General features: G+C 41.2%; 1 protein-coding gene across 2 annotated transcripts in view; it reads right to left on the bottom strand.

Moving 5' to 3' along the window:
• The window catches only part of KAT2B (lysine acetyltransferase 2B), a 118,573-nt gene that overhangs the window by 71,835 nt on the left and 23,199 nt on the right, over positions 1 to 23,539 (bottom strand). For both annotated transcript variants that reach the window (XM_030933369.1, XM_030933372.1), the window contains exon 2: positions 13,742 to 13,868. In XM_030933369.1, the coding sequence (XP_030789229.1) occupies positions 13,742 to 13,868 (127 nt within the window). The remainder of the gene's footprint in view (positions 1 to 13,741; positions 13,869 to 23,539) is intronic.

Below are 23,539 nucleotides of genomic sequence, written 5' to 3' on the forward strand. Positions count from 1 at the left end.
TTTTTTAATTAACAGACATAGAGATGGAGTCTCACTATGTTGCCCAGGCTAGTCTCAAATTCCTGGGCTCAAGCAGTCCTCCCACCTTGGCCTCCCAAAGTGCTAGGATTACAGGTGTGAGCCTCTGCATCTGGCCTGTCTTATAAACTTCTAATCTCTTTTTGTGCTAAGCTATGAAAGCAATCAGTATATAATATCAAGTAAATTCCTTCAGATGCTCCATAATATGAAACCATCTAAGGTGCTAACATATAGTAGATTTAACTCATGGAAGTACATGCCATAATTTACTTTTGAAATAGTAGCTTACTTTTTTAAAGCCACAAAACACTTTACCAAAATAAATTACTAATCAGAATTAGAAGGAGTTGCTCTGGATGAAAGCTTCTACTTTCAGAAGGCTCAAGAACCCATCCCATTCCCTTGTTGGGATTCTGCAGTTTTAAAACCACTGTTTAGAACCAACTTTTTGCATATTTTGAAGAACAGACCTCACAAAAATTAAAATGCTTAAGTGAGACCTGGGGAGGCTCGTTTCCCTCTGACTCTGCCCGTAATGAAATGTGTTTGTGGTTTTGTGATTTTTTTTGCATTTATTTATTATTTATTTATTTATTACCATATTGCAATGTGTGATCTCTCCTCAGAGCTTTGTGTGAAACCCAAAGTAGAAAGGAATAAGGAGGTGGAGATGGGGGAAAACGTAAATAAAGCAGCAACAGTTTCCCAGAAGAGAAGAAAGGCTCTACTGTACAAAGAGTAACTTTCACAGCAGAAGAGGATATCTCTTCCTCTGAGAGTGAAATAAACGTAGGTCTGGGGTGGTAGGGAGTACACTAAGGCAGGAGGGTATTGTATGAGAAAGGTTAAGCTTCCTAGAATAAACAATGAGGTGGAGGAAGATCAAATGAAAGTACATGGAGTGGACACTCTGATGGGGAAGGGGGGGAAAGGTCCAGACAAATTGCTATCAAAGAGAAGCTTCCCGTAATAAGAATGCCAGACAAGAACAGCTATGACTACACTATATAAATACATAGTTGTCTAAATGTGCCGACTTCTCAGACCCTCCAATGTAGCCCCTCTCCAAGGAGGCCAACTGCAGATCTCTTTTGACCAAAAATCCTTTTCAGTTCTCACCTAACTCCGTCTCTGAGGAACTAGCACTGAGCTTTCTGTTCTCAACACATACACATCACCAGCTAATCTCTTCTCCAGCTCCAATCTTCCCCAAACCCCACCTTCCATCCTCCCTATCCCAACAAAATAGGTGCACCACCCTCATGGAAAATGACTCGAAGACTGAACTCCTCGTGGCCCTCCTCAAAATGGCAGCTACCTCTTGCTGGCCCTGTTTCTGCCAACAAGCCCATCATTCATTCCTTCAGTGTCCTTTACCTTCCACACATTACCAGCCACCAGACTCCGCTGAGCTTCCTCATTCTCTTTCAGAGACACTGCGTTCCCCCTTCCTACCTTTGTTCCACTGGAATGTCAAACCTACAGTAATAAAATAGCCCCCCAAACTGCTCTCTCTGCTGCCAGGGTAGTCTTCCTAAAATACCACTTTCCTTAAACAACCGCATCTCTACCAAATCCAGAGACTACTCCTGGCTCTTTGGGGATGCTGACCAGAATTAGACTTGTTTAACCTATCTCTAGATTTACCAGTCACCTGATTAATCCCAACCCATGTCAACACCCAGGTGAACCTCACTCTAACTGCAAAGCTAAACTATTTACTATACTGACAATCAATTCATATTAAACCAAAAAAAGAGTCACTCATTATTAAAAGAAACCCTTCTCTTAATCTTTTATAAAGAAGACGTTTTGATGCAAATAGGCTCCCTTCAATTATCTAAAAGTATGTTTTCTTAAAAGAGACAGGCTTCTATTATTTATGAGTCTAGGAGCATATTAAAAACTCAAAAATAAAATAAAAATCTGTAAGCAACAATGCACAAATCTATAGCAGTCAACCTGCCGCAAAACTCAAGATATTAAGTCGCTGCTATTTAAAGCTCTGATGTATTGCTCCCTAATTTAACCTCCCTCATCAAGATGTGCATCAATGTACACTGTATCTGTGGTGAGAGAATATTCCTTTTTCCTATGCTTTGCCTACAGTGGAGAACCATCTTTGGTAATTTAACCAATCTTTTGAAAATTAATAAGCACCCTCCACTGTTTTGATCTGCATTCAACGGAAAGACCAGGGAGTTGTTTGTTTTTCATAATATGGGCCATTTGTATTTGATCTCCTGTGTACTGCCAATTTGAGTTCCTTTGCTTGGTTTTCTAGGATGTTAGTCTTTTTCTTACCACCTTGAATAAACCTTATGTACTAACCTTTAGTCTGCCATATTCATTGCAAATGTTTATGTATTTGGTGGGGAGGGGTTTGTTTGGTTTATTTGGTTTGGTTGTAAAGAAATGTTAATTTGTTTAGAAAGTCATATCTACATTTGGCAGTTCTTTAAGGTTTTGCTTGCAAAGGTTTTTTCTACATAACCGAAAAATAACAAAAAATGTATTTTTCCTAGCTCTTTAAAGAGTTTGTTTTTAAAATTTAAAACATTCCTCCATCAAAATGTCAATGCTATAAAAGTCAAAAAATAAAATAAAAATGCTGAGGAACTCCAGATTAAAGAAAACTAAAGAGACATGACAACTAAACAGATATGTGATTCTTGAGTGGATGCTTAATGGAAAATATATTATAAAGAATATTTTCGGGTCAACAGATAAAATTAGAAAACAAAGAGTAGATTAGATAAAAGTATTATATTAACGGTAAATTTGCTAAAGTTGGTAATCGAACTGAGGTTATTAACAGAAAACCTTGGCCGGGCGCGGTGGCTCATGCCTGTAATCCTGACACTCTGGGAGGCTGAGGTGGGCAGATCATTTGAGGTCAGTAGTTCGAGACCAGCCTGGCCAATATGATGAAACACCATCTCTACTAAAAATTAAAAAATTAGCCAGTCATGGTGGCAGACACCTGTAATCCCAGCTACCTGGGAGGCTTAGGCACAAGAATCATTTGAACCTAGGAGGTGGAGGTTGCAGTGAGCCAAGATCACACCACTGCACTCCAGCCTGAGCAGCAGAGTGAGACTTCATTTCAAAAACAGGAAACCTTATTATTAGGAACTGTATATTGAAATATTTAGGGGAGGAAGGGCTACGATATATAAGTAACTTATTCCCATATAGTTCCAGAAAAAACAATTTATACATAAAGACATATATATATTACATATATGAGACTCTCTATATACATTTATACATATATATATATGAGCCAATAACAGCAAATAGAATAAAATGTTACTAATAGGTAAATCTAGGGAAAGGATTTATGGGATATTCTTCATTATTATTCTCATGACTTTTATGTAAATATTTAATTATTTGCAAATCAAAAGTTTTTTTACAATCTTTCCTCCACCTGAATTTGATCATTAAAGAATCCTGCTTTTACTTTAAATAGTCTCCCAAGAGCCTGATACAAAGCATTGATATACACTAATTACCCAAGATTGACCAACCCTTGAGTTGTGGCAAAGTTTATACCTTTTGGTGGGCCACAGTTCCCCCAGTGTCCACTTTGTGTGAAGGGCACAAGCAAGCAGACAGAAGGTGCAAGTGAGGGGATGAGGGGAGGCTTTGCCTTCTTTAGATCTCTCCAGAAGGGTGTACCTTGGCACCTCTCGGTGCTGTGTCAGACTTGCAAACACCCAGGGTGCCAGAGAGTGACCCACCATATGACTGCTGCCAAGAATCACGGTGCAGCTGTCAACCTTGCTGAGAACAGGAAGCACACTGTCACTGTGTGCTGTGACCCTCACTAAGCTCTGGCTGGCTCCATGTATCACTGGCCTGCACTTCTCGTGAAGACAGCCAGCCAGTCCTCACATGCCCTGCAGTGTGAACAGACAGCAGCTGGGCAGGCAGCTAACACGTCCCTGCTCCTCTGGACCAGAAGCAAATAACACAGTAGGATTTAAAGGCTGCTCAAATACATTTTTTGTTCATGGGAATTTGGCATTGAGGCTAGAAGAGGTAAAATTAATGACTGCAATGAAATCTGCCAAATTGACTAATGTGCAAAACGGTTTATCATTTAAAAGTGGTTTCATTTTCTGTAATCGCAGATCTGGAATGGAAAAAAAAGAGAAGACTAAGAGTAAGAGCCCATTAGATGACAGCAGTCCAGTAGAAATATAATGCAAGCCAAGTATGTAAATTTAAGTCTTCCAGTAGCTGTGTTTAAAAAGATAAAAGACATAGGTGAAATTCATTTAATAACACATTTTACTTAACCTAAAATATACCAAAGTATTATTCTTTCAATATCTATGCAATATTAAAAGTTACTATTTACATTCCTCTTGTTTTACTAAGTCTAAAAAACCTGTGTACATTTCACACTTACAGCACAATTCAAACTAGTGAAACTGCAAGTGTTCAATAGCCACACAACGGCTAGTGGCTACTGTGTTGGACACAGTAGGTATAGATTATAAACTTTGAAAGCTCCTCTGCAAATAAATGCAACCAGCCCTCATTTTAGCATTATTGAATTCAATGACTATTTATCAACAAAAGAATAAGTACAAGTATGCTCAATGCACTAAATATATTACAAACTAGATAAAAAGTCAACTCTTAATCACAGTTCAGTACATATTGGTATATAATTATGGTTATATAAGAAGGAACATTGCCATAGAGCTCTAAGAAGGCCTTTATTCTCTAGAGTTCTGTAGTCAAGCCTTGGAGGATAAGCAGAATTCCCTGGCAGAAAATGAAAGAAAGGCATTGCAGGTGGTGTGAGCTTCCAGATTCTAAGGCAGAAGGGGGAGAAAGTTCAAAGAACCTTTGGAGAACATGGAGCAGCCTGATGGCCAAAATGCAATGAAAATAACTGGAGAAAAGCTTTGAAAATAAAGAGGCCTCAATGAACTGAACTTGCTTGCTCAACTACAGATCACCCTTCTCTCTGAGGATAATGGGAAGTTCAGAGGGGTTAAGCAGGAGAGTGTGACACATTGTATCATCACTTTATGGGAAAGCCAGGTATGCAGGAATGGAAATAAGAACTCCAGAAGCTGCAGCAGACGCGGGCAAGGAATAATGAGGAAAAGCCTAAATTCAGCCAGCGCTAGAGGGAGGGACTTGAAGGGAGTATCAAACAGGACTTCATGACCAGAGGACGCCAGGGAGACGTAACTTATATCAAATGAGCAGATAAAATATTACCAGTATTATCCCCTTAACTCCTGCTGTGCCCGACTCACAGCTCCTGAAAACTCTGAAACCAGCATCTGAAAGCCTGCATTAGCCAACAGTGGACACCCAGCCAGAGGAATATGCTGGCTCAATTGAGAAGGCTGTGTCATTGTGCTAGCTGGGCCCCATGTTTACGTCCTTTGGCATCTGCACAGTACATGTGTAAATGGGAACTGAGGGGGCGATTATATGGTACAAGTCTATACAAATGTCATATGACCAAAGAAAATGTGTTGAGTCAAATGATCTGCCTAAATGATTTAAATATTTGAAATATCCATGAGAAAAATACTGGTATTTTCTTCATAATACTCAAGAAGTAAGCTCTAGTGTGATTGTTAAAGCTAATTCTTGACGTTCCTTAAAAAGCTCTGGGAGTCTCAGGCCAGGCGCAGTGGCTCACACCTATAATCCCAGCACTTTGGGAGGCCGAGGCAGGCGGATCACCTGAGGTCAGGAGTTCGAGACCAGCCTGGTCAACACGATAAAACCCATCTCTACTAAAAACACAAAAATTAGCCAGGCATGGTGGTGGGTTCCTGTAATCCCAGCTACTTGGGAGGCTGAGGCCAGAGAATAGCTTGAACCTGGGAGGCGGAAGTTGCAGTGAGCTGAGATTGCACCAATGCACTCCAGCCTGGGTGACAGAGCCAGACTCTGTTGCAAAAAAAAAAAAAAAAAAAGGCCAGGTGTGACGGCTCACGCCTGTAATCCCAGCACTTTGGGAGGCCGAGGTGGGTGGATCGCCTGAGGTCAGGAGTTCGAGACCAGTGTGCCTAACATGACAAAATCCCGTCTCTACTAAAATAATAAAAATAATAATAATTACAAAAATAAGCTGGGTGTGATGGTGCAAGCCTATAATCCCAGCTACTTGGGAAGCTGAGGCAGGAGAATTGCTTGAACCTGGGAGGTGGAAGTTGCAGTGAGCCAAGATCATGGAGATCATGCCACTGCACTCCATCTTGGGCAACAGAGCAAGACTCCCTCTCAAAAAAAAAAAAAAAAAAAAAACTCTGGGAGTCTCTTTGAATCAATTCTGGTTGTAGGGTGAGGGGGTCTGCCTAACTCGAAATTTTAAAAGTTAACAGAAAAGGAATTTCCTACTGTAAACAAGCAGGAAAGCAAGGAATCTATAGTGACAAAAAACAGTCAGTTCCCACTGCTGAATGTGTGTGTGTGTGTGTGTACATATATATATGGTATTTTATATGTATGTATGTATGTATATATGTATGTATATACATTTTATATATGTATATATTTATACATATATATATGTGTGTATATATATATATGGTATATATATATATGGTCTCGAACTCCTGACCTCAGGTGATCCGCCTGCCTCGGCCTCCCAAAGTGCTGGGATTATAGGTGTGAGCCACTGCGCCTGTATATATACACACACATACACACACACACACACACACATATGTATCAGAGAAAGAAGGTGAAGGGTAAGGTAGTTGTAATCCTAGCACTTTGGGAGGCCGAGGTGGGCAGATGCTTGACCTCAAGAGTTTGAGACCAGCCCAGGCAATATAACAAAATCCGTCTCTACCAAAGATACAAAAAAGAAAAAAAAAATTAGCTGGGCATGTTGCTGCATGTCTGTGGTCCCAGCTACTCGAGAGGCTGAAGTGAAAGGATAGCTTGAGCCCAAGATGGTGAGGTTGCAGTAAGCTGAGATTGCGCCACTGCACACCAGCCCGGGGAGAAGAGAAAGAAAAAGGTGATGACGCTGAAAAATAATCAAAAAACTTCTACATAAACTAAAATACTATTACTAGACAAATTTCATAATCAGTCTGTTCTGAAACAGTTCAGAACAATGGACTCCAAAATAACAACAGAAATTCCAACCATGTTTTGATCACAAGGATTTGCTTCCTACTTTGCTGCTCGTAAAAACAGGCTGCTTTTTATTTTCTTTTTTATTTATTTATTTATTATTTATTTACTTTGAGACAGGGACTCACTCTGTCACCCACGTTGGAGTACAAGTGGTGCGATCTCGGTTCATTACAACCTCTGTCTCCCAGGTTCAGGCCATCCTCCCTCCCACCTTAGTCTCCTGAGTAGCAGGGACTACAAGCACATGCCACCATGCCTGGCTGATTTTTGTATTTTTTGTAGAGATGGAGTTTCGCCATGTTGCCCAACCTGGTCTCGAATTCCTGGGCTCAAACAATCCACCTGCCTTGGCCTCCCAAAATGGTAGGATTACAGGTGTGAGCCACCATGCAAGAACCAAGCTGCTTTTTAAATAGCAGCCCCAAAATAAGAAAAATCTTTATTAATACTAAAATAAGGAGAAATGCTGGGACCAACTAAAGCACTTTGTTAGAGCCCTTTGTAAAATTTTTGTAAACTGAGTATTATTGTGCCAATCCCAAATATAATTTCAGAGAATGAACTAGAATATTCTAAACCAGCACAATTCAATAGAAATATAATGTGAGCTATATACGTAATTTCAAATTTTCCAGTAGAAATAATTTTAATAATATATTAACCCAACATATTCAAAATATTATCATTTCAACATATAATCCATATAAAATATAATTACTGGGATATTCTGCATTGTTTTTGCTTATGATGTCTTCAAAAACTGTGTGTATTTTACACTTACAGCATATCTCAATTCAAAGTAAACATATTTCATGTGGCCAGTGGCTACCGTATTGTACAGCACAGGTCTAGACCAACCATTTCATTCTGTGGATGGAGATACTAAACAGCAAAAAGGTTAAGGAACTTGGTAAATTGCAGGGCCAAGCTAGAATTCTTTTCTTGGTTTTGTTTTGTTTTGTTAGAGGTAGGGTTTTGCTCTGTCTTCAAGGCTAAAATACAGTGGCCCCATCACAGCTCACTGTAGCCTCAAACTCCTGGGCTCAAAGGATCCTCCCATTTCAGTGTCCTGAGTAGCTGCCATTACAGGCTCAAACCACCATACCCACACAGGCTAGAGTTCTTACTTTCTAGTTCCCAAATGACTGTTCTTTCTACTTGATCAGACTATCTCACTCCTGTGTTTTATGTCCATGAAACACAGAATAGTATTAAATTATGTCAGACCAAGGATGTCTGGGATGAAAGAAATTATCAGGAGATTACACAAAACCAGAGCTCCAAAGAACATATATGGCTGAGGCAAAAGAAACGCAACATTTAATCAATAGAATTGATACCATCTCAATCAATAAGCCAGTATTGTTCTGTTTTGACAAATTAAATAACATTTCGTATCGACACGTGTGTACAATTACTGGTGAGTAAATCATGCTCAGAATGGTGACTACGGTATGTGAAAACAGAACAATGTATACCAACTGAAATGTATTTGAGAATTCAGGCTTGCATAATTCCTAACAGAATTCCCTAGACCCCAACTTGTACTTTGTCAGTAACAATTAAGAAGATACCTGCACGATTAAGATAAGAAAAAATATAGGAAACTTGCTAAAATACTCTGGCAAATAAAAGCAGGGGGTTAGATAAAACAAAATTGGCAAATGTAAATAATCATTAGAGCTGGGTGCTGAGTCCAAGGGAGTTCATTAAACTATCCCTTCTGCCTTTAAGGGTGTTTAAAACTTTCCATTAAGAAAAAAAAGTTTTTTAAAAAGCACAGAAAGGAGGGAGGAAGGAAGAGTAATCTCAGGGAAAGGTTTTCTAGAGCCGTTATTCTAAGACCAATAAATAAACACTGGCATTCCAACAATAATTCCAAGACCACTTGAAAATGTGCAGTAATTTCAGTTTTAAGAGAACAGACTAAAGAATAGAGAAGAAACAAGGAAAAAAGGAAGGAGTAGGGGAAAATATTTTTAAAATACCTATACCCCCAGTACTCTGAGAAAATCAGTCAGCAACTCAACATACATCCTTCCGGACCTTTTCCTGATCATTTATATTAAAATTTATGTTTGTGGTATAGTATGAAATATATTTGGTCTTTGTCCCAGTTCCTGTCACGAGGTCTTAAAACCTTTGGGATTTCCTGAGCAGGAGGAGTGTCTTTCATTGTTCATCAAGAGCCCCTTTTGATTATACCTGAGTTTATGTTAATGAGGTGACTTAAGGTGTAGTGCATAGATAACCCAGGATGAAGCTGCTCACCAGACAGACCAGGTTATTAGAGGATTAAAGGATTAGAACCTTCAGCCCCTCCCATCAACCTACAAGAAAGGTAGGGGAGGGAAAGTGTAGAGATAAAGCCCTAAGAAAAAAAATTTTTTTTTTTTTTTTTTTGAGATGGAGTCTCGCTCTGTCGCCCAGGCTGCAGTGGTACGATCTCAGCTCACTGCAGCCTTTGCTCCCAGGTTTAATCGATTCTCATGCCTCGGTCTCCCAAGTAGCTGAGACTACAGTCTCAAGCTTCCAGGTTGCTGAACATGTGGAGGTGCCTGGGGGGTCGTGCACCTGGAGAGGGAAAGGAAGCTTCACTCCCTTTCCCCAAACCTTGCCACGTGCATCCCTTCATCTGGCCGTCTGTGTATCCTTTATATTAAACCAGTAAACTCAAGTGTTTCCTTAAGTTCTGTAAGCCATCCTAGCAAATTATTGAAACCAAGGAAGGGATATGGTGGGAACCCTGATTTATAGCCAGTCGGTCAGAAGCAAAGGTCACAACCTGGGACTTGCAACTGGTATCTGAAGTAGGAGCAGTATTGGGACTGAGCCCTTATCCTGTGGGATGTGATGCTATCTCCAGGTAGGTCATGACAGAACTGAAATGAATTGTGGGACATCCAGCTAGTGTTCAGAGTGGGAGAATTGCTTGGTGAGTGAAGGAAACACACACACACACACACACACACACACAGCTGGTCACAGAAGTATTCTGTGTTGAGTAAAATAGAAAAAAGTTTTACAGCATTGTATTTTCTTTTTTTTTGAGACGGAGTTTCTCAATGTCACCCAGGCTGGAGTGCAGTGGCGCGATCTCAGCTCGCCGCAACCTCCACTTCCCGGGTTCAAGCAATTCTCCTGCCTCAGCATCCCAAGTAGCTGGGACTACAGGCGCCTGCCACCATGTACACCTAATTTTTTTTTTTTTTTTTTGAGACGGAGTCTTGCTCTGTCACCCAGGCTGGAGTGCAGTGGCGGGATCTCGGCTCACTGCAAGCTCTGCCTCCCAGTTCACGCCATTCTCCTGCCTCAGCCTCCCCAGTAGCTGGGATTACAGGCGCTCACCACCACACCCAACTAATTTTTTGCACTTTTAGTAGAGACGGGGTTTCACCGTGTTAGCCAGGATAGTCTCGATCTCCTGACCTCATGATCCGCCCATCTCGGATCATGAGCCACCACACCCGGCCTTATAGTATTATATTTTCTTAACTAATAAAATGGGATTATACAGGCCGGGTGTGGTGGCTCAAGCCTGTAATCCCAGCACTTTGGGAGGCCGAGGCGGGCGGATCACGAGGTCAGGAGATCGAGACCATCCTGGCTAACACGGTGAAACCCCGTCTCTATTAAAAAATACAAAAAACTAGCCGGGTGAGGTCGCGGGCGCCTGTAGTCCCAGCTACTCGGGAGGCTAAGGCAGGAGAATGGCGTGAACCCAGGAGGAGGAGCTTGCAGTGAACTAAGATCCGGCCACTGCACTCCAGCCCTGGCGACAGAGCGAGACTCCGTCTCGGGAAAAAAAAAAAAAAATGGGATTATACTCATGAAACATCAATGCTGTTCCTCAGTCAGCATCCTGTATTTGGGAAAGGACCAACTTCTTAGTTCCCTTGGGGTAAAATTCGGGGTTAGGCACATGACAGGCACCATCTCCTCCACAGGGTATTTAAATCCGGAACCAATACTCACAGGGACAGAGGCAGTTGGAGCTGAATCCTAAGTCATTCAGTGGCAGCAGACTGCACAGAAGGTCTGTGAAGTTCTGCAGCTGAGAGCCCCAAATGAGATCAAAACCTGTTTTCCCATTGTTTTCAGCTTCTAGAAGCTACTAGTATCCTTCTTACATGCATTGTTTTCTTATTTAAGCTAGACAGAGTATATATCTGTTGTGTGAAGTAAAAGAACCTTGATAGTGTTATAATACCACTACTACTAAAAACATCAGCTAATAATCATGTATTTACTATTCCAAGATTTTTTCTTATCTCATGTAATCCTCACAATGATCCTACAAGGTAAATACTACTACGTATTAACCCATTTCAGAACTGAAAAACTGAAGTCCAGGCAGATTAAGTAATGTGCTGCTACTCACAGCTACCGGTTACAGAGCCAGGATTTGAACTCAGGCTGATAGATCCAATAATTTAGTCCTAAACTATAAAACCTCCTATCAAGCTGCTTTATTACCTGATTTCTTCACAATCATCTCTGGAATATTTAGGTTGTTTCATGCTTTTTATTATAAGTAAGGCCATAAAACATGTCACTATCCTTTTAGTTTAATTTGAGGGCATGCCTTAATTTACACATAGACTAAATTTCTGGCATGGATTTGGCAGGTCAAAGGATATGTGATTTTTTTTTCAGTCTTCATTCTTGATTATGTATTGCAGAATGAGGGCATTTGTTTTCAAAGCTTGTTAAGAAATAAAAAAGGAAACAAAGTTGGCTTTTTTGTGTGAAGCACTGTTTCTGCCTTCAGGCATTCATGTGTGTTTACGTGCTTAGAATGGAGACAATCTGCTCAGCTAAGGAAGAAAGAAGATCCTGTTTTAAATGTTAATTGATGTAGGATAATAGGATTTCCCAATCAATAACAAATACACTTCAAGCCTAGGGCTTAAGGATTTCTTGAGTCCAGCCTTTTATTACATCATATTTCCTGAGGCAATCCTAAACTCCATTCACTCCAGTCATAGTTAGTGGTTGTTCTGTTTTGTTTTGTTTAAAAAAAAAAAAAAAAGGTAGATTATAATCAAGGATAGTTCTCAAACTTTTGAAATTTTTGCTCTGTATTGGGTACTTCAAGACTCAAGGCTTACATTATTTGAGATACCAGTTAAGTTGACAAAATGATGAAATTATTAATGTGTTTCTTTTGTGAGATCAAGACTATCTCTAGTTTCAGAAGGTTATTCCAATGTGATGACTTCTTGGGAAGATCACATTATCTACTTTTCTGCTTTGTAAGTGTTGAAATACTCTCTGAGTACAAAATAAAATTTCAGATGACCTAACACCATGCTAACCTTGGAGGCAACACCATTTCTTGTAAGCAGGAAGCTCTAGAGAAATGATGGCATGAGAAGTCACTCACTTATAACGGTCAGGTGGAAAGAGCAAGTACCTTAGCAAGAATGTTCTGCCCAGTGTTATATCCTTGCCGTCGTGGACAGCAAACTGGCCTTGTTGACATTTTGGGGGAGACTGTATAACTGAAGGCAGAAAAGTAAGAATATTCTAAGATTTGGCCGGGCGCGGTGGCTCACGCCTGTAATCCCAGCACTTTGGGAGGCCGAGACGGGCGGATCACGAGGTCAGGAGATGGAGACCATCCTGGCTAACTCGGTGAAACCCCATCTCTACTCAAAATACAAAAAATTAGCCGGGGTGGTGGTGGGCGCCTGTAGTCCCAGCTACTCGGGAGGCTGAGGCAGGAGAATGGCGTGAACCCGGGAGGCGGAGCTTGCAGTGAGCCGAGATCGTGCCACTGCACTCCAGCCTGGGCAACAGAGCGAGACTCCATCTCAAAATAAAAAAGAATATTCTAAGATTCTTCATGGACTGAAATTTTAGTATCTAGGAAAAACTAATTCCTCAACTTTTATCTACTCAAACAACATATGATTTTTTAAAAAATATTTTAATTATAAAACTAGTATCAGGACACAGAACAACATACTAGCACAGTCCTTTTGAGTAACTGCAGCAGGGCCTACTGTGCCATCACTGACAATGATTATTTTGCAGGGTAAGATAAGAAAGTTGAAAGGGAAACCACCAGTAAACATTCACTAAACACAGTAAAGAGCAACCCAGTGAAGAAAGAGCTATGAGATACACAAAACTAAGGAACATGAACATAAAATGAAGCACCCCAGAAAGTTCAGGGCAACAGAAATAATAAAAATGATAATTACTATCATTAAACCCATTGGTTGAGGTTTCAACCCTGAGGTCAAAGACCCTCAGGCCCCAACCCCCAGAATGAATCAGGACATGTTACACATTATTCATGGTAACTAGCTCGATTGTCATGTTTCATCTTACTTGGCAATCCCCGAGTCCAACTCAGCTCTTGAAAGGAAGAAGGGGCAAAGTCACTGCACACAGTGCAGCATTTGTCTCTCACAAGAAGCCCTTCCCAGCAAACTCATGAGACTAGAGAGGCTCTTGTTGTTGGTCTCATACAGAGGTACATAGCATTCAAACTTGGTGAGCCCACAGAATTCAGTAAGTTAAGAGTCTCAGGCAACAATGAACTCGTTATACTTTCCTTGAAGATTTAGGAACTCACCTAGGGCATGGCTACAACTCCGACAGGATTCCGTTAGACTGACAATTATTTGCTGCAGATCGGCTCTGGGGGGAGTGGGTGACGGGTTAGGGTTTTTCCAGCCATTACATTTGCAAGACTCCTCAGCCTAAAAAAGGAATAAAGAAACAGATAAAATTATGTAACAGGCAGCCATGGACTGAAAGTTTTACATGAGAACAATGTACACTAGTTATATGACAGCTACCCCCTCACCCCGACTTTGTCGTCTTCCATATACACAAGAGAAAAATAGAAAAGCCAAAGGTGGTGCTTGATTTGGGTGCTTTGCTTTTTGTTTTCTTTTGTTTTCTGCTGGCTGGAATCTGCATGCTACAGCTCATGCAGCTGACCCACACACTTTGCTCCCATTACCCTCAATGGGTATCCATGAAGTGGTCAGTTCCAAGAAAGTCCATCTCAAAGATGGACTTTCCAAATCCACAAGCCAGACTTCTGATGTCCCACAAACACAGCTAAGGTCTAGGCTAAGGTTGAGCCTTGCAGGCTCTAAGGTACCAGCTGCATCTCTGCCCCATGGACCAGAAGGGAAACCCACAGGACTGAAGAAGTTAGCAATCTTAGGAAGATGAGACGGGGCACACCCAGCTGAAGACACACTTGCAGGCTCCTCCAAGAATTCTGTGTGCTCCCAGCTTTAGAACTGAAGAGGGCTTCATCATGTAGTCCTGGGTTTCTACTTATACATATATCTCCAGGTTTCCTGTACTAGAACACCATTATTTTAGCAACACTTGATAGAAAGCTTCCTTAACTTTGTCCACATACTCTTCACACCTCTCTATGTTTGTAGACAAGAGTGAACATGACGTGGCCCTTCTTTAAGTGATTTGACCCATGAAATGGAAGGCAAGCGTGAAAAATTATCAATTATTCTACCCGGTACCACACTGTGTGCTTCGGCAGGTCTCAAGGTATGAAAGGCTAGCATGCTCGCAATGAATGACCCCAGCCACTTATAAAAATAATTATTCTGCCCCTTCTCTACTATTCTTAGCACTCCATCACTCTCACCATTTATTTACTGCTTCAAGTCAGCTATGGCTGGGAAACCAGAAAGTACACTGTTAGAATAACATGTAACACAGATGAAGTCACTCTAGGGTACAGCCATCTACATACACTATCCAGTATGGAAGCCTCTGGCCATGTGTGGCTATTGAGCACTGGAAATCCAGCTAGTTCAAATCAAAGTGCACTGTAGTTGTAAAATATACAGATTTAGAAGGCTAGTGCAAAATATAAAATATATCATTAATGATTTTTATATTATATATTGAAATTATATGTTTAAATGTATTATTTTGGATATATGGGTTAAAGAAAAGATATTATTAATATTGACTTCTTTTTCCTTTTGTAATACAGTTATCCAAACTTTTTGGGTTTTGGTTTGTTTTGTTTGTTTTGGTTTGTTTTGGTTTGTTTTGTTTTGAGACAGAGTCTCTCTGTGTTGCCCAAGCTGGAGTGCAGTGGTGCGTTCTTGTCTCACTGCAACCTCCACCTCTCAGGTTCGAGTGATTCTTGTGCCTCAGCCTCGTAAGTAGCTGGGATTACTGGCATGCACCACCATGCCCAGCTAAGTTTTGTGTTTTTAGTGGAGACAGGGTTTCGCCATGTTGCCAAGGCTGGTCTCAAACTCCTGACCTCAGGTGATCCACCCACCTCAGCCTCCCAAAGTGCCAGTATTACAGGCATGCGCCACTGTGCCCAGCAGCATAAGTCTAATTTGAAGAAAATGTTAGAGGCTGCTGCTTTGACCTCATACATAAAATTCTCGAAGATAGAGATCATTTCCGAACTGTGTATAACAGTATAAGAAAAGAAAATAAACCATTGGCAAGGTAAGAAGGGTCACGGTAGAAGAAAAATCTGCTTTTGAATGAGTCTTTTTCAGTGGGCCATGTGAATCTGGAACACCTAACCTGATTGCTTTTCCCATTTTGTATTAATGAGGATGGAGAAGGCAGGGCCAGAAGAAGCACCTACATCAGTATCCCCATAGCTACATCCCCCAGTGAGTAGCTCAAGTGACCCTCTTTTGTCTAGGCATCATGCAGGCCCAACTTTTACCCCCAGAGTTCTCTGTTGCCAGGCTGAACCTGGCCTTGAAATTCTCTGCAATGAGCCATCCACCTCTTCAGAGGCTGCAAAGGTCTCAGAGGCCATGTTCTTGAGGGAAATTGTCATGAGAATTTACAATGAAGACAGTGAATAGCAGAATATGGCAAGCCAAAATATATAGCTTTGGCATAAGGGTTACTACAATGCAGATACAAGAAAAACTTGGCCGGGCGCAGTGGCTCGCACCTGTAATCCCAGCACTTTGGGAGGCCGAGGCGGGTGGATCATGAGGTCAGGAGTTCCAGACCAGCCTGGCCAGTCTTGAATGGTGAAACCCCGTCTCTACTAAAAATACAAAAATTAGCAGGGCATGGTAGCAGGCGCCTGTAATCCCAACTACTCGGGAGGCCGAGGCAGGAGAATCACTTGAACCCGGGTGGCAGAGGTTACAGTGAGCTGAGATTACACCATTGCACTCCAGCCTGAGCGACAGAGTGAGACTCTGTCTCAAAGAAAAAAAAGAAATCTGTCTCTCAAAAAAAAAGAAAAAAAAGAAAAAGAAAAGCTCTCTGCACTCCCCTATATCCCCAGAAGCAGGACATAAATTCTTAAAGGTATCCCTTCTTCCCTCTCTACCAAGAAGGACAGAAGCTGATCATGGAGACAACTCTAGACCTTTATCAGCCCAGATAAGGTACCAGGGGAATCTACATAACAAACCTTCCTAAAACCAGCCCTAATCTACCATTGGTTTCCGCACATACTTGCCTTCCCACAATCTGCTGTCCCTAGCAGCTCAAGGTCCTTTTCCTTTGTCTCCTCACTTCTCTAAAAATTTACTGGTCTGCTGAGATAGCCCATAAGCCCAAGTTCTAACCACCTCTTTGAGGTACTCTTCACTGGGTGCTCCCATGTTGATGCACAATGAATACGTCAATAAACTTGTTTTTGTTTTTCTCTTGTTCATGTATTTTGTTAGTCTGACTGACGGGGCCCCAACTGATGCATCTAAAATGGTAAAGGGAAAACAGCTTTCTTCCCCTACAAAAGTATCACTAAGATTTTGTAGGGTCAGAGGAAACCACCCTTATTGCGGACCAACCTCTCTTAGTTGCTGCATAACTACTTCCAGGAACTCCCTAAGCCTCCAGCTTTTCTGAGTAGTTGGTCTGATCCACAGCCCTTTCCCAAAGGACCTTCAGTTTGAGAAAAAAAAATGACTACACAGCCCCCACAAAGCAATTAAGGATGGCAGGCCAAACCTAGAAGCAAAAAACAGTAATAACCAAAAACACCTTGAGTTTGGAGAACTGCATTTCGAGCCAAAGAGTTATGCACACTGACTCATTCTTTCAACAATATTTATTGAGGCCTACTACATGCCAGGTACTATTGACTATGAAACAAAGATTCTACTCTCCTGGAGATTACATTAGGGGTGGCCGGGGATGGGGAAAACAAGATTAACACATAAGTAAATTATAGAATATACTGGAGAATGTGATGGTGCTATGGAAAGAAAGATAAAAGGACGAGTACAGGGAACTTAGCAGAGGGTGGGATAAAAGGTATAATTTTAACGAGGACTTTTTGAGATGACCTTAGAGCAAAGACTTGAAAAAAGGAGGGAGCTGGTCATTAGGTATCTAGTATAAGGGAAACACAGCTAGTGCAAAGCCAAGAGAGTTGCCTGGCTTGCTCAACAGAAAGCAAAGGCCAATGTGGCTACAGCACAATGGGTGAAGACATGTTGAAATTAAACCAGACAGGGTCGAGCACAGTGGCTCACACCTGTAATTCCGGCACTTTAGGAGGCCAAGGCAGGCGGATCACCTGAGGTCAGGAGTTCGAGACCAGCCTGGCCAACATGGTGAAATCCCATCTCCACTAAAAATACAAAAATTTCTTGGCATGATGGTGCACACCTGTAATCCCAGCTACTCAGATGGCTGAGGCAGCAGAATCACTTGAACCCGGGAGGCAGAGGTTGCAGTGAGCCAAGATCATGCCACTGCACTCCAGCGTAGGTGACAGAGTAAGACCCTGCCTCAAAAAAAAAAAAAAGAAAAGAAAAGAAATGAAATTAAGCCAGACAGGACAGGTACAGGTAATCCTAGAACTTTGGGAGGCTAAGGCAGGCAGATCACCTGAGGTCAGGAGTTCGAGACCAGCCTGGCCAACATGGGAAGACCCCCAGTCTCTATTAAAAATACAAAAATTAGCCAGGCATGGTGGTGAATGCCTGTAATCCCAGCTACCTGGGAGGCTGAGGCAGGAGAATCGCTTGAACCCGGGAGGCAGAGGTTACAGTAAGCCAAGATCGTACCACTGCACTCCAGCCTGGGTGACAGAGTGAGACTCTGTCTCAGAATTTTTTAAAAAATTAAAAATAAATAAAATAAAGAATTCAAGGATCTAAAACTTTTCTTCCTATGGGCTTGCTTATAAAACTCTGCCTTGCCCTGAGATTCATGCTAACAAGTAACAAGCTTTAAATTCTTAGAGAAGACAATACAGAGTTTTAGAGATGTAGATCTTCATTGTTGCAACAGACTTAAGTTCAGTCAGCCCAGAAAAAAAGTTTATTTATGCCTCTTCTTGTTTTAACATGACAGAGAATAATGGCTGTGTTCACTGGGGGCTCATAAATGGGTGAGTCACAAATCTCATGGCAGGGAGATTTGTAATAATAAGGTCTTATATTTCCCCTACTCAATAAAAGAAAAAAAAAAGTTACATCCTAAATATTAACCACACGTGTTGAAACCACTTGTGATAGAGTGGTTAATGAATTCTACCCTACAATAAACACTGATGCTTAAAAATGTAACTGAATAAAGATCTTTTCTTTCAAAATTGGCTGATTTTACCTCCTCTACTGAGTCTTGGGATCCCAGTACAAAGTAGATTTTTATTTCTTTTGTTCATAATGACTGAGACTTTCGAAACAAATTAAAATTCCCTGAAAACTAAGAAGAATGAAGAGAGGGAGACAACATGGGGTGAAACACTGAGAAGTATAAAAGTTTTGTCAGCCCTGCAGCACTCCAACTGTGCTGTCCAAGACGTGGCAGCCAGCCACAAGTGAATACGGAGTCTTTAAAAATTGGCAATAAAAATTGAGATGTGTTATGCGTGTTTGAAAATATACCCTGAATTTCAAAGACTTAGTATTAAAAAAAGAATGTTAAAATATCACATTAAGAACTATTTTATATTGATTACATATTGTAATAATATTTTGAAATATTCAGTTAGAGTAAACATTAGAATTAATAAAATTTAATTTTTGGCTTTTCTGATTTTTTTTTTTAATCCGGTGCAGTGGGTTGAACAGTGTGTCCCCTAAAGTTCTTGTCCCAGCCAGGTGCAGAGGCTCATGCCTGTAATCCCAGCACTTTGGGATGCCGAGGTTGAGGATCACATGAGGTCAGGAGTTCGAGACCAGCCTGGCCAACGTGGTAAAATCCTGTCTCTATTAACACAAAAATCAGCCAGGCATGGTGGCACGCAACTATAATCCCAGCTATTCAGGAAGCTGAGGCAGGATAATTGCTTGAACCCAGGAGGCCAAAGTTGCAGTAAGCTGAGATGGCACCACAGCACTCCAGCCTAGGTGACAGAGCGAGACTGTCTCAAAAAATAAGCATAATAGTAAATAAAGTTCATGTTCCCCTGGAACCTCAGAATGGGGTCATATTTGGAAATATGTTCATTGCAGATGTGATCAGTTAAGGATATGCAGATGAAATTATCCCGACCCCTAAAACCAATGACTGGTGTTTTCCTAAGAGAAAGAGGAGATTTGGAGACAGACACAGACCAACAGCAATGAAGGCTAAGTGAAAACAGAAGCAGAGGCTGGATCTCACTATAAGAGAGACCACGGTCTCACTATAAGCCAAAGAATGCCAAGGACCACCAGATGCTAGGAAGAGGCAAGGAAGGATTCTTCCCTATAGCCTTCAAAAGGAGTGTGGCCCAGATGACATCTTGATCTCAGACTTCTAGCCTCCAAAACAGTGAATGAAAAAAAAAAAAAAAACTCTATTTGTTGTTTTAAGCCACATATTTTGTGGTTGTTATGACAGGCCTAAGAAACTAATACACAGGACTACTAGAAAATGTTAAATAATATATGCGGCCCCCATATTTCTATTGGATATTAGTGCACTGGACTATAAAGGAACTCTACCCCCAAGCCCCAGGTCTTCACTATGGACCCTAACGGTTGAAGCACAGAATAGTCTCAGCATCCCTAAGTGGTCCTAACTCATTAAAGTTATACCCTATTGATATATCCAAGAATCCCTTGAGTTTTCCTTACCTGTTTCAGTACTTTTTGTAGGATATGAAAACTGGTTCTTGCACGTGTGCATGCTCCATGGGACACCTAACAACCTAAGTGTACAAAATTTTTAATACATATGGGACTCATTGATTTGCTAAAAAGGACATACTATGTCCTTTAAAAAACAGTCAATGCTCTTATCCTTGACTGCCAGCAAAGCATTTTCTGCCAAGTTTTCTGAGCTACTGCTACCATGCCCTCCACTTTGGCCTTCATCTCCCCATTCCAATGTTCAGGTCTGGCCACTGTTCTTTGAGATAAGAGGTCTCCTTTCAAAACACCTTTCCCATGTCTCTCCTTAATTAGGCATGACAGCTGCTGTCTAAGGCAACTCCCAAGGGAGTTGGCCTTGCAGCTTTAACGAAGTATCAGCTGAAGGACAACCTTTTGGGAAGTGCACTGCCAAGCCAATTACTGTAGCAGCCAGCAACCTGGGCACAGGGAGGGGAAAGCTAACCAGATGACTTCATCTCCCCCAAGAGCAAGTCTCTGCAGACATTGCAGAATCAAGAGGGAAGAAAAGGCCACTGCACTACTTTCAACAGGACTGGGATAATGTTTTCATCCCAACAGGATCCAGGGTTAGAGGTCAAAAGCATGCAACCGATTTTGTCATAGTAGGCAGAAACCAGGATGGATGATGAGAAAGAAGATAAACAGGATAAACAAGTGGTCACAACCCAGATCACAGACAGACAAGGGGTGGGGAGCTCACACTTCACTCTGTGTTAATGAGTGAGATGGGTGTGAGGATATTTGAGTGACATCCAGAGGAACAGGAGAAAGACAGCCAGCTGTCTAGTAGGATTCTGTCATGCTTAAAATATTGGAAAGTCACATTTGTTGGAAAACTTAAATTAGTGTCAAGGATGTCCCACAGCAAGAACACGCTGATGGAAAATTTATTCAGTATAACTGTGAATCCAACATTTATTTAGCTCCCAAAATTAAAAATGTACATGTATTCTTATCTCACCTGACATAAGGAAAGTATGAATTATTGCCATTATTAAAAGAGAAAGCTGAGGCTCTAGGTGATAAGAGACTTGCCTGGGGTTACTCATTCTACCCCGCAGGAGCACAAAGTGTGGCCAGGCAGGTAATTGGCACTGTGGTTGTGAGTGAGGAAGGCCTCGCTCTTATTCACTACCTCTCTGCTCCATGTTGGACAAAGGCATAATGTTTAAATGTCAAAGATCAAAACTGTAACTTCATACCCAATAAGATATCTCTAACCAAATATAGATCGGAGGAGTAAATTCTGGTGTTCTATCGCACAGTAGAGTGACTATAGTTAACAATAAAATATTGCATATTACAAAATAGCTACAAGACAGGATTTTGAATGTCCTCATCACAAAGAAATGACAAGTGATTGAGATGATGAACATGCTAATTACACTGATTTGGCCATTACACAATATATACATGTTTCAAAACACCACACTATGCCCCCATCAATATGTATAATTATTAGGTGTCAATTAAACACAAAATAAATTCTTTTTTCAAATGGAGTAGACAATAACAAATTATCACAGATGTGAAAAATTGGAATCCTCATACAGTGTTTGTGGGATGTAACAAGGTACAGTCACTTTGGAAAACAGTTTGCTAGCTTCTTATATACTAATGGAACAGAATAGATAGCCCAGAAATAAACCCTCACAGATAATGGTCAAATGATTTTGACAAGTGTGCCAAGACCATTCAATAGAGAAAGGACAGTCTTTTCAACAAATGGGGCTGGAAAAACTAGGTATCTGCGTGCAAAAGAATGAAGTTGGAGCCTCAGCTAATAACACACACACAAATGAATTCAAAATAGATGAAAGACTTCAACATAAAACTTAAAACTATGAATCTCGACCAGGCACGGTAGTTTATACCTGTAATCCCAGCACTTTGGGAGGCCGAGGCGGTTGGATCATGAGGTCAGGAGGTGGAGACCAGCCTGGCCAACATGGTGAAACCCTGTTTCTACTAAAAATACAAAAATTAGCCAGGCATGCTGGTGCAAGTCTGTAATCCCAGCTACTTGGGAGGCTGAGGCAGAAGAATTGCTTGAACCCGGGAGGCAGAGGTTGCAGTGAGTTGAGATTGTGCCACTACACTCCAGCCTGGGAGACAGAGACAGAGAAACCATCTCAAAAAAAAAAAAAGAAGGGCCTACTCAGAAGCTGCTGTGAGGTGAGATTGCACCACTGCATTCCAGCCTGGGCAACAGGGCGCGATCCCCGTCTCAAAAGAAAAAAAAAAAAGAATATCTTAAAAGAAAATACAGAAAAAAACTTCATGATACTAGATTAGGCAATGGTGTCTTGGATATAACACCAAAAGCACAGGCAGCCAGGTGTGATGGCTCACGTGTATAATACCAGCACTTTGGGAAGGTCAGGAGTTCAAGACCAGCCTGGGCAACAAACAAGACTCCATCTCTACAAGAATTTTAAAAATTAACTGGACATAGTGATGCATGCTGTAGTCACAGTCACTCAGGACACTGAGGCGGGCAGATCCCTTAAGCCTAGGAGTTCGAGGCAGCAACAGGCCATGATTGTGCCACTGCACTCCAGCCTCGGCAACAGGGCAAGATCCTGTTTCAAATAACAAAACACAGGGAACAAAAGAAAAACAGATAAACTGGAATTAGTAAAAACTTTAAATTTCTGTGCACCAAAAGACATACACAACAGAGTGAAACGGCAACCCAGAGAACGGGAGAAAATATTTATAAACCATATACTTGATAAGGGGTTAATATTCAGAATATATAAAGAATGCCTACAACTCAATAACAACAACAACAAAATTTTAAAATGGGCAAAGGACTTGAGCAGACACTTCTCCAAAGAAGTGCCTCTCTCAAGTTTCATTCAAGTTGTGGCACGTGAATGAAACTTGAAACTTGAAAGAAGATATATAAACACATGAAAAGATGTTCAACATCATTAATAATTACAAAAACGGGCCAGGCAAGGTGGCTCACACCTGTAATCCCAATACTTTGAGAGGCTGAGGCGGGTGGATCACCTGAGGTCAGGAGTTCAAGACCAGTCTGGCCAACAAGGCAAAACCCCGTCTCTACTAAAAATACAAAATTTGGCTGGGCATGGCGGTGCATGCCTGAAATCCCAGCTACTCGGGAAGCTGAGGCAGGAGAATCACTTGAACCCGGGAGGCGGACATTACAATGAGCCGAGATCATATCACTGCACTCCAGCCTGGGTGACTAAGCAAAACTACATCATATATATATATATAATATTTCATATATATATGAAAATGCAAATTAAAACTACAATGAAATAACCACCTCACTCCCATTAGCATGGCTACTACAA

Source organism: Rhinopithecus roxellana, chromosome 1, assembly GCF_007565055.1.
Source record: "Rhinopithecus roxellana isolate Shanxi Qingling chromosome 1, ASM756505v1, whole genome shotgun sequence".
Taxonomy (NCBI): domain Eukaryota; kingdom Metazoa; phylum Chordata; class Mammalia; order Primates; family Cercopithecidae; genus Rhinopithecus; species Rhinopithecus roxellana.